Genomic DNA, 20871 nt, shown 5'->3' with positions numbered 1-20871 from the left:
TTTTCCAGAACTTAAATCATTCTTGTAGCTTTTATCTGAATCATTTTCAGTTTCACATCCTTTTTAAAATTGTGAACACCAGAACTACACATGCTATTTTCATTTAATCTATATAGAATGCGAATACTACTCCCTACGTCTGCTCTCTATTCTCCTGCTTATACATTCAAGGATTACATTTTCTTACCCACCATATCACACCAGAACTCATGTTCAGTTGTGCCTAGTCCCATGTCCCCTAAGTTTTTTTTTTAAAAGCTGTCATTGAATGTAACCCATCTGTTTCTTATTTAGTGTGATTTTTGTTTTTGTTTAACTTAAAATAAGGTGAACGATGCAACAGAATTATCAATTTTTTTCATATTCATATTTTAAAAACTACAATTTCGGGAGGTTGTGCAAAAGCTGATTTCTTCAGGGAGCTAAAGAAATTAAAATATATTGATTACACTAATAAATAGACATGCACCATTAGTTGCATTGGTAGTTCATGTTCCTTTGTGGTGGTTCATTCAGGGACTACATTCATTTTTAAACAATTTAGCAAACTACGGGAGACGTACTGGAGTAAAGTTCTTTATCTTTTTGAACAAACGTTAATGATATGATAGTGTTGTTCTTATCATTGCTGTTTTTCTCAGTGACAGAATAACTTGATCCCATTTGTGTGTTTAGATTTATAAAAACAAATATTTGGATTTTTTTTAGGGAACAATGGAGGACAAGATATATGATCGTCAAGTAACAAAGCAGTCACTGTCTTTCCGAGTAGTTGACCAGCAGCAGGTTGAGCGTCACTTTACCATGAATGAGCTTACAGAGCTCTATACCTTTGAGCCAGACTTGCTGGATGACCCTAATTCAGAAAAGAAAAAGAAGAGGGATACACCCATGCTGCCAAAGGTAACATAATTCACAAATCTTTCATAAATCTTCAAGCCTGTTCAAGTGGACAGTGCTCTCTTTCCTAGGAGGGAAAGAGTGTTATGAAAAGATTGGGATCCTTTACTTTTAAAGGTAAACAAATCAGAGGGGACATGATAAAAATATATAAGATAATGAATGATATAGAGAAGGTGAATGGATCTTCTGTTCCTCCTGACCCTCAACACAAGAACAAGGGGACCTTCAATTCACTTAAAAGGTTGGAAATTCATACCAAAAAAGGGAAGGATTTTTCCTGCAACATGTGATTAAACTGTGGAACTTGTTGCCAGAAGAAGTCATTGAGGCCAAGATTCAAAAAGGGATTGAATATTTACATGGATGTCAGGAATGTTCAGAGTTATCACACTGAATGATGACAAATTTTTAGCGGCTATTAAACCTTGTTCTTCAGGGTTTAAGTCATCGGTGGGCAAACTACAGTCCACGGGCCACATCCAGCCTGCGGGACCATTCTGCCCATTCCGCCGCGCGGGCTCCTGCCGCTCTGAGTGGCATGGTGAGGCGGTGGTGGCGGCGGTGGGGGGTTGGGTAGGGAGTGCCGGGAGGCAGTCAGGGAGCGGTTAGGGGCAGGGGTTCTGGGGGGGTCAGTCAGGGGACAGGGAGCAGGGGGCGGCTGGATGGGGCAGAGGTTCTGGGGCGGTCGGAGAATGGGGGGGTTGGATAGGGTGTGGGAGTCCTGGGGGGCCTGTCAGGCGGCAGGGGTGTGGATAGGTCGGGGCAGTCAGGGAGCAGGGGAGGTTGGATGGGGGTGGGATCCCGGGGGGTGTGGGGCGGTTTGGGGTGGGGGATCCCAGGAGGGGCAGTCAGGGGACAAGGAGCAGGGGGGGTTGGATGGGTTGGGGATTCTGAGGGGGACAGTGAGGGGGCTGGAAGTGGGAGGGGGCGAATAGGGGGCAGGGGCCAGGCTGTTTAGGGGGCACAGCCTTCCCTACCCTGGCCCTCCATATAGTTTTGCGCCCCGATGTGGCTCTCGGGCCGAAAGGTTTGCCCACCCCTGGTTTAAGTCAATCTATGTCAGTCTTACGGTAACTTCAAGTAGAGAAAGTGTGTTATAGCCATAAATACAGAGCACTTGTTTTGTTCGTTGTTTTCAAAACAGATCTGAAAATAAGGTAAGTGTAAGATAGCTATTGTTTGTAGTACGTTTAAGATCACAGTTAATAAAAATAAATTTAACATTAAACGTAGTCTGATAAAGGTTAATTCCTGAGTAACCAACCTGTTGTGAAATTAAGTCTTTCACTTACTATAACAATCATTTCATACAACTTCACTTTTTCCATGTATAAAATAACCTAAGTAGATCCTTTATGTAGTAAAGTGATCATATTTCTTTCAGTTTTATTTGTAAGACTTTTGTAGTTGGCCCTTGGAGAAAATACTTAGGGCTTTTTAGGTAGGTTTTTTTCAGTTTCAGCTGAATTAGTATTGAATGGTTTCATAATATTGAAGCAAAGTGGACCAAACTTCTGCACCACAAAGCCCACCACCAAGTGCAAGATGCATTGTTTTGATTTTGCATTTGCTAATATTAACAAATAAAAAAAGTACTATTTAATTTTTTTTTATTCCCATGCAATTCTTGAGGAAAAGAAGGGAGAAAGAAAGAACCACACATGGTAGAAGCTACTCATTTAACTTAATATATTTCTGTTAGGCACTGAGATACTACAGTAATGAAGGCACTCCTGAAAAGAATACAATAGAATAGAAATGATGTCAAAATCATGTAATTTGGTATTAATTTAAATTTGTTGTAAGCAATTAAAGAGCAAATGTTCAAGCATACATGTGAGGAAAATATAGATATTTCTAAATGACTTGGTTGCTATTGTATTTAATTGATTGTAAACTGTCTGGAGGGGGAGAAATGCTTTTCTCCTGCTTTATCGTGACTCTGTTTCTTTTTCAATGAAAGATGGCATATTCTCCATTTTAAAGAATCTATTTTTAGATTACTAGAATATGATTCATTATTGTTAAACACCAGACTGGTTTTCCTTGAATTGTTAGGCCAGACATTTTTTTAGATGGATTTTTACTAGACCACCTAGAGTGCCATGCAGCTGTCAGAGGGCTTTAGGCGATGTTAGCCCAGTACAGAGCCACTATAGCATGGTCATTTTAAAACAGTTGAAAACAAACTTTATTGACTCTATCTAAACCCTTCTTATTATGAGATTTTTCAATTCAAGCAGTAAGTCATAGATCATTTTCTTAATAGTGGTTTTATTGTAACTTCGTCAGTGAATTAAATTCTCTCGTTATTTAATTTGTTTCTCCAGTTTAGAATTAACATCTGCTTTAAAAGAAAATTATTTATAAAGTTAATATATTATCCTATTTTGATTATTTTATTTACTGTATGTTGATAGCTCCACAAAGAATAGTTGATACATCTCAGGATATTTGTATATTCTTAAGAATAGTTCTTCATAATATATCAAAATGCCTCTTCAGTAAAATTTGGACTGGTTTTGGTCTTCATGAAATGATCTGATTATGATTAGTGATTTTGGAATTTTGAGCAAACCATCTTCTGTAGTAATTATACTCTGAAAGTTATGTCTTTTCTAACGTACAATTTTAGTAATGCTCACAAGAGTCTATCCAGTTGTGAATATTAAAATACCACTAAGGAGTTAAATGTTGGAAATAAATTCCAAAAATATAGATTTGTTTAAATAAAGTCTGTGTCATTAGAATGGATATCTTGACAGAGAAACATGAGTGTAGAAAAAAGATACACATACAAGTTGACAAACTGATATAATACTTCAGAACAAATTTGCAAACATCAACTAAATTCCTCATCCCACTAAAGTGATGATAGGCAAGTTGTGAAGAGACAGACTGAACAGGAGGTTAGGTTATCTGCCTTTACACAACAGGTAAACATTTCCCATTCAGCATATGGGATGTGGAACTAGAGACGTCTTGTATATCTATTTCAAAGGAAAGTTGTACTGATTTAACTCAGCACAACACTTTAAACATTCATTTGTTGAAAACGCTTAATTTCAAATATTTGTTTAGGTTTTTTTATTTATACGTGAGTAGATTGCTTGCTGGGGCAGTCTTTCTTGAGAGCAAACAGTTTTCGTCCTCATTCAGGGCTGGTTTTAATATCAGAACAATTTGTGTCAACATTTAGTTTTAAATATTAAACTTTACACATTAGTTATCTTCCTATCATCCAGATAGAGACAGATGGGCCGGGGGTGAATTCCTGCTCATACACAAGTCCCCCGCTGCTAGAAAAAAGAAAATATCTGTATATTGTAATTCTGCTTGGCTGTGCCTTGGTTCTCTTTCCAGTCCAGTTGCCAGTCTGGTGTTCTTTAAGGATGTACACTTCATTATATGCTATGTACAAACTTCTAAGTATTTATAACTTTTCACTTGAGAGGCTATACATTATCAGCTAATTATCTCCTTGTTTTAGCAGCTTCTACATTTGGCTTGCACAGAATAATTCCTTGTGTGCTGGTTCCTGTATCCTCACACACTAACTGAGAATACTGGTGATCTGTTAACGTGTAACGCATCTGTCCTTTCTCTCCTTTTCTCCCTCCTCCTCAACTAGATTTTTGGGTAGGATAGTTTAAGATCCAGTCATGTGAGGTGCTGAGCTCTCTCAGCTCCTGCTGAAGTTGGGAATTAAGGGTGCTCAGAGCCTCCCTGGAGACACTCATTGCCTTGCACAATGGACACAAACTTGCACAAATCATGAATCTGTCAAAGGAGGTGTATAATTTTTAATGTATGTTTTCAAACAGCACTGTGTGGTGTAGATCAGCAGTTCTCAGTCAATGTCCCAGGGTCCCCTGGGGTGCAGCAAGCAGGTTTCAGGGGGTCCGCCAAGCAGGGCCGGTGTTATATTCACTGGGGCAGAAAGCTCAAGCCCCAGGCCTTGAGCCTTGTCAACCAGGGCTGAAGCCTGAGCAACTTAGGTTTGTGGAACCCCCTGTGACATGGGGCCCCAGGCAAGTGCCCTGCTTGGTACCCCCTAACATGGGCCCTGGCTTTTATACCCAGAAAAATAGTTGTTGTGGCACGGGTGGGCCGTGGAGTTTTTACAGCATGTTTGGGGGCGTAAAGAAAGAAAGGTTGAGATCCCCTGGCAGAGATGATACCCACTGTCTCTTTGTATCATGGGTCATTTTATGCTGAAGCCTTACAAACCCTGTTTTAAAATGTGAAGTTTTGAGGAGTATAAACCATTTTTTAAAAAAAATTAGTTTTTGTGCAAGTCCTTCTTAAAAAGCAACTCGTGTGTATTTCCATGATTTCACAATTGTATATTTTTTCAAGTACAATTAATTTGACACTTATTTCAAAATTAAACATAAAAAAGAAAAATTACTTTGAACATGGAGCCAGACATTTTTCTGTCCACAAATTAGGACAGAATCAAATTCCATCTCCATTAGATTCAGTGGGAGAAACTGGGCAGTTTGCTACTTTTAGCTACTTTGGATTCTGCAATCATTTTTTCTGTAGCTTTGTTTTATGCCTTAACTTTGTATTTTTTTCCCATAATCAGGTGATCTCTTTTCTCCAAACTGGATGCTCCTCCAAAACCAGCTATTTCCTTACACTCCTCTGCTTAATCTTTTTCTCACAAGTGCCAGGTTCCTTGCCTGCATGTCGCATTATTTTCATAGCTTTCCTCAACCACCACTCTTCTTCCCACCAACAAACAGTCTATATTTTGCTCTTCCAAAATCAGCAACCACGCCTCCAAAACCCTTGCTGTAGGGTCAGTGAGTAACTGGAAGTAGCTATAAATTTACAATGAGTAGAATTTTGGGACTTAGTCAAGCAGCCTAGCACTGGAGAGGGCGAGGAGGATTGGGCTAAGGTGTGCAATGAAAGAAGACTGTTTTTACAGGACCATTAGATATGGGCATGCAAATTACTTGTCATCTCTTGAAAGTCCGGGACACTGTCTGCCTACAAAAATATATATAGTTAAAGAAAACAAAACTACACATAGGAGAAACAATTGCTTAAGATTCAAACTGAATTGTTTTCTCTCACTAAAACTAACGGAGAATGATTTTGTTCCTGTCCTACTTTGCCATCACAAGTTGGCAACCTCTTTTGATATTTGTTACCGATTCTAACATCAGTCAGAATATTCCAACTTCATCAGGTATTTCTCAGGTACAGTTTTATATTAGGGGATTGAATACATTCTTTTTTTTTTTTTTTTTTTTTTCATTTACTATGGAAAAAATTGAAGATGAATCCCTGGAGTTTTACTTTAATTCTTTTGGCTTCAGTTCACTTTGCTTTTTTTAGTTGTATTTATTTTTTCACTGTAAATTGATTAATTATTTTTGGTTCCATCCTTTCCAGCACTGAGTTATTTTACCTACAAATCCTTGAGTAGTCCAATAACCATTTTGACTGCTTCTTGATCCATACATTTTGCATATAAATGTCATTGTTGATTGTGTCTTACTTATGGCTGTCTTTTTTGTTTCTTTTGAATGAGACACTTTTTAAAATAAGGTATATCTCAGGCTCTAGGCATCTTTAACATAAAGACAAACATCAACATAAATCTATACAAAGGTAGCATAGGATGCACCAGCCTTCAATCCTAATAACTGTACTTCCTAATTATTGTAATTTCACCAGTTTTCCTTCTAATATCTGATTTTTGGTGTTCTATGAATTTATTGTTGTTCATGAGAAGCAACAGGAAGTCTAAGGAAAGGGTTGGCCCATTACTCAATGAGGAGGGAAAGACAGTAACAGAAAATGCAGCAGTGGCCGGAGTTTTAAATGCCATTTTTGTTTCAATTTTCACCTAAAAGGTTAGCAGTTATCGGATGACTAACAAACGTCCATGAAAAGGGTTTTGGATCGGAGGCTAAAATAGGGAAAGAGCAAGTTAAGAATTACTTCGACAAGCTAGATGACTTCAAGTCGGCAGGGCCTGATGAAATACATCCTAGAATACTTAAGGAACTGGCTGAAGAGATCTCTCAGGAGTTAGAGCTTTTAGAATGCGTGGAGGAGAGGAGAGAGCCCATCAGCAGAAAAGGACAAATATAGAACCCGTCTATAAAAAGGGAAATAAAGACAACCCAGGGAATTATAGGCCAGTCAGCAAACTTTGGTACCCAGAAAGATAATGGAGCAGATAATCAAACAATGAATTTGCATGCACCTAGAGGATAATATACGTAACAGTCAACATGGATTTGTCAAGAACAAATCATGTCAAACCAACCTAATATCCTTCTTTGACAAGGTAACAAGTCTTGTGGATGGGGGGAGGGAGGGAGTAAATGTGATATTTATCAACTTTATTTCATAAGACTTTTGATACAATCTCACACGACCGTCTCATAAGCAAACTAGGGAAATACAGCCTAAACAAACTAACTATAAGATGGATGCACAGCTGATTGGAAAACTGTAATCAGAGTAAATATCAATGGTCCACAGTTAAGCAGGAAGGGCATATTGAGTGAGGTCCTGCAAGGATCTTTCCTGGGTTTGGTTCTATTCAGTATCTTCCTCAGTGATTTTGATAATGGCAGAGAGAGTACACTTACAAAATTTGCGGATGATACAAGATGGGAGGAGTTGCAAGTGCTTTGGAGGACAGGATTAGAATTTAAAATGATTTTGACAAACAGAAAAAATTGTCTGAAATAAATAGGATGAAATTCCATAAGGACAAATGCAAAGTGCTGCATTTAGGAAGGAATAATAATTTGCACAAATACAAAATGAGATACGACTGCCCAGGAAGGAGTACTGCAGAAAAGGATCTGGGGGCTATCGTGGATCACAAACTATGAGTCAAAAGTACAATACTGTTGCAAAAAAATGAACATCAATCTGGGATGTATCACCAGGAGTGTTGTAAGCAAGACACGAGAAGTAATTATTCCATTCTACTCAGCAGGCCTCAACTGGAGTATTGTGTCCAGTTCTGGACAGCACACTTGGGACAGATGTGGACAAATTGAGGAAAGTCTAGAGGAGAGCTCATGCTCAAATAAATTGGTTAGTCTCTAAGGTGCCACAAGTACTCCTTTTCTTTTAACAAAAATGATAAAAGTCTAGAAAGCACAACCTACTGGGGAAGATTGAAAAAATTGTTTGTTTAGTCTGAAGCATAGAAGACTGAGGGGGGACATAAAAAGTTGTTATAGAGAGGAAGGTGATAAATTGTTCTCCTTATCCTCTGAGGACAGGACAGGAAGTAATGGGCTTAATGGCAGCAAGGGAGATTTAGGTTATGCATTAGGAAAAACTTCCTAACAGTAAGGGTAGTTAAGCACTGGAACAAATTACCTAAGGAGTGTTGTCAGTAGCTACTGGTGAGGTGCTCTGCTCTGGTTCGATGATGATGATAGTCGGCTGCGTGCGTGTTCCCTCTGTGTGCTGCCCCAGCTCTGCGCACATAGCTGACACAGCAGGTCCTGAGAGAACCTCCAAAGGCCACAGACTCTATTAAGGTATGAAGGCACCCGGCCAGGTTTATTGTCCAACGAAGCACAGTAATTAATAGTTTCCTGTAGACTCTACAGGACATACTACGAATATGTGCCCCCTGGCGATGGACACAGCTCAGTCAGTGCGGGACACTCCACTGCCCCCGAGGCTGGACAAAGATATGCGCTCCCGGACCTATTTTTATACAGTTGCAGGACAGATTACTCATCCCTACTGACACATTGAGGTACAGCCCCTTGACTCATTAGGGTGCTGTCTCCCCCTTTGATCATGTTGGTTCAAACAAACAGATCTGTCCATCATGCTGTCCTTTGGACCCTGTCTTTGGGATGCACCTGGCTGTTCCTTGTTATATCTGTGAAGTGTCCTCGTATCAGGATGTCCAAGTGCCATCTTGGCACACGTTCCTCTGATTACTACTTATATCATTAGCACGTGCTTTCTAGGAACCCTTTTCTTGCCAAGTTCTGCAATTAGGGCCGGCCTCTGGCTCACAGCCCAGCTTTGCTTAGCAATGCCTGGAAGTACTTTGGTTCAGGCTTTAGACCTCAGACCAGGCCTCTGATGCAAGGGTTTATGTTTCAGGGCCTCTTACTGCAAGGAGGTTGTGGAATCTTTGTCATTGGAGGTTTTTAAGAACAGGTTAGATCAGTAGTGGGCACCCCGCGGCCCGTCAGGGTAATCCTCTGGTGGGCCGTAGGATAGTTTGTTTACATTGACTGTCCACAGGTACAGCCACTGGGAGCTGCAGGCAGCTGTGCCTGCAGACGATCAATATAAACAAACTGTCTCGCAGCCTGTCAGCGGATTACCCTGACGGGCCACAGGTTGCCCATCGCTGGGTTACACAAATACCTGTCAGGGATGGTCTAGATAATACTTAGTCCTACTGCAGTGCAGGGGACTGGACTAGATGATCTCTCGAGGTCCTTCTGAGACCTATATTTTTAGGATTCTATAATTCTTTCTTTAATAGTTTGAATTCAGGTACTTTACGAGCATTAGAGTTTCTCTGTTACCTTCCTGCTATATTGGTGTTGTCCTTATTTCAGTGTAATTTTAATAGCAATACCTATTTCTGGCTTTATAATTGTAATACCTGCAATATTAACAATGAGACGAATTCAGTATCTGGTTCATGCTTCAGTCTTTTGCAAAAATCAAAATAGAAGTAAGAGGCACCTAATATTAATTGTATTTAGGAAAACATTTTATTATAATCATGAATTGCACAGTAATCAGAGAGGAAAATCTTGGTCAAAGTCATGTTGCGTAATTAGATATTTTATTCCTGATGATAAATTTAGCATACACAATCTGATCTCTACAGCCTTTAGTAGGGAACAAAGGCCAGTAACCTATTACAAACATTTACCTGCATTTCTTCTTTTTGACACTGAACTGCCTATACCTTTCTTACAAAGACAGAACTGTTCCTTTGTAATTATCAGAAAAGCAAGATAGGCATGTAAGCTAACGTGAGGCTTTAGTTTTGTTTTTTACAAGTTTGGGGTATAATTTTCCCCCTTCTGTTCAGGCCCCTTCAGCTTTTATTTCTTCAAAGAATAGTTTGCTGAACAATGATATCATTGTGCAATTTTATTACCATGCAGATGGTAAGATAAGGAACTTTTGCCTCTGTAATGCTTGGCATTGGCAAGAAATGCACCAGTACTCATGCAAATGTACTCGAAGCAATATGTGGAACTACAGCTAGAATCCAGAAAAACAACACCCTCCCCTCCCCCCCCCCAAACCCCAATACATGACCGAATGTTGAAAACATTGATTTTGGAATCTAAGTGAATATATAGTTAGACCCTTAAGGCTAGTTCTTTAAATGGGGTAGATTGTGAATTGGGTGGTGTGTTTTCTCTTCCAGCTTCCTTTACAACCATCTAAGCATAGATTAACCATCTTTCTCTCTCTCGGGTCTCCTCATGAAAAGGTTACTTGCTAGTTGAGTGCAGACCCAGCACACTTGTTGACTTCATAAAGCCCAATAGCAGGGCTTTTTCATCTCTGCTAGGAGGAGTTGCTTACATTAGGAAGGAGTTGTTCAGAACTCCATAGTTAAGTTGAGTCTGGACTTCCTATATAAAATTTATCTTTAGCACCTCCAACTTTTGATTTGAGCAGCTAATTTGTTTGTAAATTCTTTTGCTTTAAATATGATAGGATTTTTCTGGTGCTTTTGGAAATTTTATCATTAAAGACTTTGTATATGTTAGATAAACAAAAATTGCCTGTTTTCTAATATTCTCAATGTCTGTGAATTTTTGGCTTGTTTTTTGTGCTCTAAATTTGAGATGTATATCTTACACACACACACACACACACACACACACACACACACACACACACACACACACACACACACACACACACACACACACACACACACACACTTTCCTTATAAAGTAATTACTGGAGGAAAAAAAATTGTAATTGTGTCAGATCCACATGCTAAAAAAGCAGGAGTATATACATTTGCCTGGCAATTAGCAAAAGTAATCTGTATATAGCTAACATTTACATTTTTAAACATCATGCCATGTAAAATTTTACTAGTAGTTAAATACATCTGTGTTTACTGTTTTCACCATAATGGGCTTTTACAATATCTCATTACTTGGGTGTTGCATTTTAAGAGATCGTCAATAATAAAAGCACAAAACGTCAGTGTTACAAGGAATGTTTTAATGTCAGATTTTCTAATATAACAATATTGCTTCCAAATAAAGAGCAATATTTGGGGGATATTATGTGTGTAGTTGTAAGAGGGCCTGAGACTTAAGCCCTTGTATCAGAGGCCTGGTATGAGGCTTGAGGCCTGGGCTAAAGTAGTAGTCAAAGCTTTGCTGATATAAAGAAAAGTCCGGCTGTGGCTAGGCAGGGCCTGCTCACAGAATCTGGCAAAAATAGGGTGTGCAAAACCACACATTCCTAAAAGGTGCTAGGCACAAAGCTCGCACACAGACACATTCCAGAAGGGTGGTACCAGAGCACCTCAATACCAATACATCCTCCAAAGGTAACAAAAACACACTGACCCATTTTAAAAATAAGGTCAGGATAACAGCGTGATGGATAGAAATGTTTTAATCAAACCAACAGGTACAAGGTAATGGGTGGTAGTTAGGTAAGTCAGAGAGTGGTCTCTAGGTATGTCAGAGGGCAGTAACTAGCCATGTCAAGGGGGCAACACATAACTTGTTTGTGTGTGTATAAAAATGTATCTCAGAGGAAGTGTCTTTGTCTGGCCGAGGGGAAAATGGAAAGTCCCGCCATTATCTCAAGCATACATGTGTTAGTGTACCTGTAACCATTGAGCAAGGGCATTAGCACCGTGCTTCATCGGCAATAAACCTGACCAAGTTCCTTCGCTGAAAACTGAGTCTGAATTTATTGGGCAGGTCTGTCAAAATCTGCTATCTGCGCAGAGCTGGGACACCATGCTAAAAGAACTCATGCAGCCGAACATCTATCAACAAAGGGGATTTTTATGCTGTTAAAAAGAACCCATGCCAGTAACACTCAGAACCTGAGTCAACTGACTGGGGATCACACTACAGAGCTAAAATTAGCAGTGTACACATTCAGGCTCTGGCTGGAGCCTGGACTCTGAAACCCTTTGAGGGGGATGGTCCTTGGAACCCAGTCTCCAGCGCGATCCTGAACATCTACAGGGATATTTTTAGCCCTGTAGCTCGAGCCTGAGTCAGTTGACCCTGACTATAAGACTCGCTGTTGGTTATTTTTTGCAGTGTACACATGCTCTATTGTGCAAAATTTTATCATTTAGATTATGTAAAAATGAAGAAAAATCACAAAACTTTCACAAAGGCAAGACAAGTAGTTCTTTTAATCAAATATTGAACGGGGGAAAGCCATCTTACAGATTTCTGTATTGATGGATATCAAGGCATTTGTCATAACTTGCGTACATTTTTAGCCTTTTCACTAAACAAAAGCAATGACACTTACAAGTTGAAATATAACCACTGCTTCTAGGCATATACTTGGCATTGGAAATATTTATGCAAAATTTGCATATATAACATGTATGTTTCATTAACATAGCTAGCAACATTTACATGATTCAGAGGTTAACTGGAAGGAGGTGGAAATTTGTCTCTAAAATTTTAGTCTTTTGGATTTTTTTAAGAAATCATCCAAGTGATTGTGTAATTTGAATTGTTTTAAAAATTCAGCTGGTTTCAATTTCATGAGAGGTATATGTGTAATCCAAAAACATATTGCGCCTACAAAAATCATAGAAATTCAGGACAAAAAACTTAGTTGAGCTATAGTTATAGTTGTAAAGTGCTACTAGAAAAAGGACCTACTTACACTCATAGCCTCATTTTACCACCCTTAATCACATAAGGGTTTGAAGGCTCAGATCCTTGGTATGAAATATAATAAAGAAAGATTAGAGGCAGATGGCACTACAGGGAGAATGTTAAGATGATTGCCCAAAACATACATTTTCAGTTCACTGGTGTATGCAATTAATAGTGTGGTGAGCATGGTATTTGAACTGCTTATTTACATAAGGCTGGATTTTTAAAGGTATTTAGGCTGTTAATGCCCATTAATATTGCTTTTTTAAAATATAATTATACTGCTACATCTTCTTTTTGATTAGCACTTAACAGTACTGACCTAACTGTTGCATAGCAATTTGTGTTTCTTTTAGATTAAAGATGGCATGACTGCTAGAACTTGCTTGTGTTTTGTTTATGATGTAGTATGTATGCTAGTGATTGTGTGACTCTCGTCACCTTCAAAAGAGTTAACATGTAGCTACTATGCAATTATTTGGTGGACTATATTCTTCTTCAGTCCCCATCAGTACTACCTTTTTATCACACAGGCAGGCTGCTGTTGTGGTATAATATGTTTTCCAAGGAACACATACATTGACTCTTCAGTACTCCTAGTCAGCTTGAGGATTGAGAGTCTGGTTCTCTGTAAGGCAGAGCACTATCGCTAGGATTTTAATTTCACACTAATTACTGAAAGCCCCCGCTGTCACACAGGTATAATTCATAAATTCATGTGTAAAAAAAGCTAAAAATTGAGCTCTTGTTTCTGTGCGCTGTGTTTGTAGTGAGCAGTGTTTCTAGTTTGTACACAGAGCTGCCCCTTGGCTGGAGGCACTGTCACCTCTTGCCTCGCATAGCTGTTACTCCCATCTTTCCTGATCAACTGTCATATTCCAACCTCCACAAAACCAAAATCTGTCTTGTTCTCACAGCATGCATTGATGATTGAACCTGGTGATATTCTAAACAAAAAGGGCTCTCAGCCATGCTTCTAGCTGTGGCCATCACTTTACACCGGTGGTCCCCAAACTTTTTACCTCGCACCCCACCTCTTGCCGGTGTCCATGTCCCATCCATCCGCCCCACGCACCCTGGGGAGCGGGGTCACGGCTCCAGGAGAGCAGGATGCAGATGGGGTAAAGGGGCCAAGGCTGGTGCTACAGCTGGGGACAGGACCAGGAGTGGAGCCGGCACATGTGGCCAGGGACAGGAACAGAGCTGGGTGGTGCCCCCCACCCCGTGTGTGGACTGGCCCGGGACCTAGCTGTGCCCTCCTGGGCGGGCGGGGGCAAATCCCACAGTTTGGGGACCTTTGCTTTACACTGCCTCAGTTGACATTTGTGGCTTCAGAGTGATGCAGAAAATAACGTTGGAATCTTGTTATATAGATACTAGTTTATTTTTAATAGTGCTATTACAAGAAAAAGAACCGTGACGAAGGCAGATTCAGTTCTTGATTTTTGTGTTTAAAAGGCTATTTATATAGTAAAAAGTTCTATATAAAAGTGCACAAAAATTGTTAAATTAGCCTTAACTTTCACTGATTAAAAGTAGATTTTTATTAATCCACTATCTCTGCATCTTTGCAAATAAGACTGCATTAAAAATTATCTCTGTTAGTCCAAGAAAAGCATACAAGGTGCACTATGGCTGATTAATCAGTGGTTCAAATTTAGATGATGTAAGTATAGAAATAATTACTGTATATACAGTGGGCTTTGTGTAGATTTCTGTTATGCTGGTGACTAGTTATCTAATCCAGACTGAAGTTTTAGGCACTTCAAAGCGTTTTTAGTTTTGTAGAACAGCAGATTATAAGGTTAGAAGGCACACTGGACCTATTATCTTTCCTTGGAAGAGATAGTTTAAACAGAACTCTCTCAGTTTACCATATTTTTATTATATTTCAGATGTTATATTTTGCTTTGCGTTGGGCTTTTCAGCAATGGAGGTGGGTGCTTTAAATAAATTGACTTATGAGTACTATTATAGTGTTTTTAAATAGATTCCCACAAATTTTTACACTGAACTCCCACAGGATTATGTGCTGGGGGAAAGATTTAGCACAGCAATTCTCAATGGGGGAGGGGGGGTCCACAGCCCCCTGTTGAGCCACAAGCCCTTTTACAGGGTCCGTGGGGCTGAAGCCGGGAGCCACAGGGCTGAAGCCCAGAGCCCCAGCATCCCCCGCGGGGCCGAAACCCCAGCTACCTCCACCCTGAGGTACCCCTTGCCTGCACACAGCCCCTAGTTGCCTCCTGCCTGCACCCTGAGCAGTTTTCAAACTTTTTGAGCTGAGCCCCTCCCCCCTTTGAGTTATAATTTTTGGTTGTGTGCCCCTCCCAACCGAGACAGGCCGGGTGGCCTGCTGAGAAGATGAGTCAGGCGATAGAGGTGGTGTTCTCTTCCCGGACGCCACCCAAGCCCCGCTGGGCCCTGCCCCCCAAAATAGAAGTCAAGCTACGCCTTATAGCATGTTGGGTCGTGGGGGGGGGGAGCGCTCAGAAAGAAAAAGGTTGAGAACCCCTGATTTAGCGCATGTTAAAGTCACTGTCAAAATATTTTTCCCCAATTGTTGGCTTGGCTTTTTCATTTTGTAACAGGTATGTTCGAAGTGATAAGTTCAAGCAGTTGTCACTTTACCGCTTATGGCCACTGGCACTAGACTTCCCAAAGAGGTGTTGCAGGAGCAGACCAAAGGCAAGGTGGGGAGAGGTACTGCTTAAGCCTGTGCGCCCACCCAGGGTTGTGAGTTCAATCCTTGAGGGGGCCACTTAAGGATCAGGGAGCAAAAATTGGGGATTGGTACTGCTTTGTGCAGGGGGTTGGACTAGATGACCTCCCGAGGTCCCTTCCAACCCTGATATTCTATGAAACAGTGTCCCTAGGAGCATCCAGTAGCGTGTACCCTGTCATTTATTCTTGTGTCGTCGTCATGTCCCCAATACCATCAGCAGCACCCCCCTATCAGCAAAAGCAAGCAATGCCGTAATGCGGGGGTAGTCAATTATTTTTTGTCAAGATATAGTCAAGGTCCAGACTCCAAAGAAAATAATAAAAAATAATTATAGTAAGTACATCAAAAGATTTTGGGGTTTGTTTGAAAGCATCTGGCAGTCTGGATTTGCCCACGGTCCACCTATTGACTATTCCTGCCTTAATGCTACAGTATTTATGTTGTTAAATATAGGATTGGCTGAGTTAAGGTCATTTAATGCAGATTGGAAAGTCAGATAAAACTAATAGTTCTGATTGAGTTGGGCATAGTATCTCTTTAGCAGTAGTTTGCAATATATGATCATTAGTTGTCTGGGATTTAGCAAGTGTTTGCTTTTTCACTGTAGTCTAAGAGAAAAATTGTGGATTCTTAAAAAGCTGCTAACTCCAGAATAGTAAATTTCTCTGCTCCTTTTCTATCAGTCACTGAATTGGTTGAGAAAAAGTCTTTATTTTATGACTCAGTATATAGGCTGTGTGCCCTCCTGGGTTAGTCTTCTTTTAGATGTAATTCTTCTGTTGCATTTAGTCCCATGAAAAGTTGAAAATGACAACTGGGAGAAACATTTTTGAAGTTTGGACACATTTTCCAGCAAATTTTCAGTTCAGCACCAAAATTGCATTTCAGTATCGTTTTAAAAACCTATAAACCATATTGCTAAATGCTTTTTTTAAATTTCAGAGTATACTAATGCAAATCAATAAACTTTTTTGCTGAATTTCACATAAAATTGAATTAATTAGTTTTGCAGTGTAAAAACATTTAAGAAAATGTAATGGCGGTATCTTACTTAGCTTTCAATCGTCATCGCTTTATTTAATACAAAATAAAGTTTAGACAAAGAAAAGCAAACATACACAGTTGGATGTAATTTAAACCACATTTTGATGACTCTGCTGGCCAAGTGAGTGTGGATTATATTCCAGTATTGTTTTCAGTAATAGTGTTACCATGGAAACTAATGCATATGCATGTATAAGAACCCTCCACACACTTATGTACAGCTACAGTATGTTGAGAAAGCTTTTATTGTGTTAACTTCATTTTGTAATCTCTTCTGGACTTTCACCCACCTCCCTTAAATGTTTTCTGTGTATCCTATTACCACATCCTTTCTCTTCCGCTAAATCCCATTATTTGATTCATGTGCCCTTTAGTCACACGGATATATCACAGAATTTGCTCCTGAGGGGCTGAAGGAGAATGTGGTGGCTCCCACATGAAGAGGCCAGTTGATAGGACAAGGATGAAACAAAGAGGTTGACTTTTTAAAAAAAGATGTTAACTGCTTTAATACTCAAAATTATGGTTTGTTTTTTGCTTGTGTAGCAGTATAAAGTGTAGAAGCAGATAGTTGTCACTTGTGATTAAGGAATTGGACTGAAATTCAAGATACCTGGGTTCGCTTCCTGGTTCTGCCACAGGCTCCCTGTGTGACCTTGGCTACAAGTCACTTTTTCTCTGTGGATCAATTCCATACCTTCTACTTGTATTTGTTTCCCTTTCTCCCATCTTAGGTCTATATAGACTGTGAGCTCTTCAGAGCAGGAACACAGTCTGAACTTTGTGGTCCAAACAGGAGCGGGATCTAGCAATCTTATGGGCCTTGTTTCTGTTGATCCTTAGAGGCATTGCTTTCATTTCAACACCATCATTTGGGTGCCCATGGAGAAGGAAATGTTGACTCAGTAAAAATGAAGACTGCTAAACCTTTAACTTTAGTTTAAGATACAAGCAGCTTTGTTCCAACCATTCTTTTCCCCTCCATTTGTTTTTATTTCATTTTTTAATTGAGATAACATGATCTCATTACGTGGCATCTGTATTCCTATCAAGGACAAAGCACCTAAATACGTTAGTTACTTGCCACGTTCTCTCTTTTATTTGCTTAATTAATAAATTAGGGTTTTTTAGGTTAGTGACTGACTTTTGAAAAATAGGAATAGTTTTTAACACAGCTCCATAGGACCTTTAATATTCAGGACTTTGAATAAAACAATTTGCAACTGAGGTCATTTAAATATTTTAGTTATTATAAAAGTGTAAAAGTATTAGTATAGTATAGAATGTGAGTGTCCAAAGCATGGCCTGTTGGCCAAATCCAGCACATGGAACCCAGACATGACGTTTTAATATAGAGCTGTGGAGACTACATATCCCAACACATGCATTTTGCCGTTTTGAAAAAGGTGGCCCCCTGCAGGGGCTATTGGTGGTATAGTAGTGAAACTGTTCTTGGAGTTTCAGGTTGAAACATGCAATTTGGGCTCAAATACTTTCCAACTCATAAAATCCAACAGGGAGGTTTTACCTCATCACCGAAGGAGATTATCATAGCCTCCCGTCAGGAGCAGGGTGCAAGCATCTCTTAAAGAAGCAATTATTTGGCACCTTTCATTCTATTTAGGTTCTATACTGCATCAGTCATTGTGGAATCTGGGTATACTGTAGTGGTCCACTAAGTGATTTGACTATCTGTTGCATGAGGTTGTTTCTCCATTACCTTTCCCATCAGGAAAACTGCATTTGTTTTTGTTTTTTTTTAAATTTCTTCTAGTTTTATTTATATATGAAGTGCTTTGAGCTCTATTGTGAAAGTCAGGTCAAAGAAGTATGACTTGCACATGCTCAACAAAAATATACTGTAGCACTATTACAGATAAAAATATTTAATAAGTGACCTTCATTTCATGGTACTTTTTCATTTAAACAGGATACAATTCTGGCAGAATTGCTTCAGATCCACAAAGAACATATAGTGGGCTATCATGAGCATGATTCCCTCCTAGACCATAAAGAGGAGGAAGAATTGACCGAAGAGGAAAGGAAGGCAGCTTGGGCAGAATATGAAGCTGAAAAAAAGGTAAAGATGTCTGCCCTAACGTAAAGTGGGTGTCGTGTGTGTAAAAAATAACCGTCAGTTTAAAAAAAAAAAAATTATAATTTGTTCTGTAAGCATAATGAATCTTTGTAGAAATAGCTCCATTACAGGCTTGGAAATGGGCTTCTGAATAATATTATGTAAAATGGTAATTTTAAATATCACCTCTATAAAAGCTAAACAGACTATGAAAAATGAAAAGATAGATGCTGTTTTGGTGGTGGACTTTTGTATGTATTTGCTTCAAGATATTTTTACTTAGTGTTTGTTACTTTTTTTATTAATAATTAGCTTTGTAGTTTTCACATTTTATATTATACATCCAGCTGACATTCTTCAGTATACTTCATTCTGAAAATGTATGGAAAATCTCTACCTTTTGAGATTTTTTTTAATGGAAAAATGGGCATCTCATTTCAAAACAAGCCCTCCGCCTCTCCCCCAACCCCAGAAAATATAATCCAGTTGAGGCATAAGTAAATACTGGAATTGGCCTGAGAGTTTGCAGTTCATTCATTCCCAAAGTCCTAGATTCTTAAACTAGAGACAGTTTTTTTGTTTGTTTTGTTTTTTAATTATAACCCAGGAATTACTAGATCAAAAAGAAGTGGGAGAAGGAAATTGAGTGCATAACAAGGATTTTATAAACTGTCAGAAAGGGAGATACCCACTGATGGTAACGTAATTACTTTGGTTTGAATTATGAACAGAAAGACAGAAAGTTTTAGTGGGAATGGTCATTGCAATAAGTAGAACGAACTTTCTAGTGTTTAAGACAATAAAAATCTTTGTTCTTAAAATATGCTTATAAATCTGTGACTTAGTTCAAAAGTCTTGAAAATAATTATATTTCACTTAACTCAGTGGGAGAACAGAGAAAACTGAAACTAGCCTCCATTATCATACTGTACAAGGAGAATAAGAACTTAAGTATTGGTTTGTTTGGTGTAAATAGGAGTATTGTTGCTAGAGTACTCCTCTAAAGGATGTAAAGGCAGCAGAAGTGAAAAATGCCTGAAAGATGTTGCACCTGGGTGATCAGATCTGATGATTAAGATATTTTCTCTTTTGAATTCACAAAGTGGGAAATATGGAAAGTTGCTGAAGATTTTAAGTGGGCATCTGACTCAGGGAGAATTTCAGGAGTTCGCAGATATGAAGAGTAGTTGGAGATTTTTGGTAGCAATGTAATTTCTCTGGGGGAACCAAAGTACTGTGTGAGATATGACACTAAAACATCTGGATGGCTCCAAGTGGATAAGTTTAACAGTCATCTGTATGAAGTTGTGTAGGGCCAGAAATGGACCATGAACTCATGTCTTGAACTGTTTCTTGTTTCTGTCATCTGTTTTTAATTTTTTTTTTTAATGTCTTGTCCTGAGGACAAAAGTTCTCACGAAAGAACACCATACCCAATCTGGGTGGGGGAGTATGATCAGAGGAAAATGTCCTATGAGTCCCGTCCCCCCTCAAAAGGGATTAAAACCCCTTAATTTACTATATTTCATGTGTCTTCCAAACTTAATTATGAACAGGACCTAGAACAAAATTACCCAAGAAACCCTTTCATTCATGCCTGGGCAGCGGGAAAGGCTTCTGAATAATTCTTTTCCTGTTACAAGTGTCTTTTTCCAGTTTTATCATCTTGTATAGTGCATAATTGCTCTTGACATTTATTTTAAAAACATATAAAGTAGTACCATTTCCAGTAGACAAAACAACCTGCCTGAAGGATACAAGAACATCATGCATGAGTACAACCCTGCATGGTGTGCAACTCCTGTCTGGGAGCTTGCAAGCCGCTTGTACATACTAGCATGACCAGGGACAGATGCCAGTAACTCTAGTGCCCACCCCAGTGGGTGGGGCGGTGGGGGGAGGGGAGGTACTGCCATGCTGGAGGAACTGCCAGCGGCCCGACATGCTGCTACTTTTGCTAGTGTGGTTCCTGCTAGAGCCCTTCAGCTCTGCGGATAGCAATTTATATCCGCGGTTCTAAATTTTGTATCGTGCAGGGCTCTATGCATGGGGGTTAGAATCTAAGGACTGGAATGATCAAGCAATTGAAAATCTATTTTCTCTATTTCGTTTGAAATGTGAAGCCCTGCAAAATTTAGATTTTTTGGAAGATTGTTGAGTAATTCCTACCAAAATTTTGAGAATTCTATGTTCATTGGTATTTAATAGGAATTCTGCAGTAAAAAGACCTTTTTTCGATTTTAAAAAAT

General features: G+C 39.3%; 1 protein-coding gene across 3 annotated transcripts in view; it reads left to right on the top strand.

The window, feature by feature from the left end:
- The window catches only part of ATRX (ATRX chromatin remodeler), a 141043-nt gene that overhangs the window by 112996 nt on the left and 7176 nt on the right, over positions 1–20871 (top strand). For all 3 annotated transcript variants that reach the window (XM_077827054.1, XM_077827053.1, XM_077827055.1), the window contains 2 exons: positions 709–903; positions 18476–18625. In XM_077827054.1, coding sequence (XP_077683180.1) covers positions 709–903; positions 18476–18625 — 345 coding nt within the window. The remainder of the gene's footprint in view (positions 1–708; positions 904–18475; positions 18626–20871) is intronic.

The sequence above is a fragment of the Eretmochelys imbricata genome, chromosome 9 (assembly GCF_965152235.1).
Source record: "Eretmochelys imbricata isolate rEreImb1 chromosome 9, rEreImb1.hap1, whole genome shotgun sequence".
Lineage (NCBI taxonomy): Eukaryota > Metazoa > Chordata > Testudines > Cheloniidae > Eretmochelys > Eretmochelys imbricata.
Note: the sequence above shows the minus strand (reverse complement) of the source record. Positions and strands in the feature narration are given on the sequence as shown.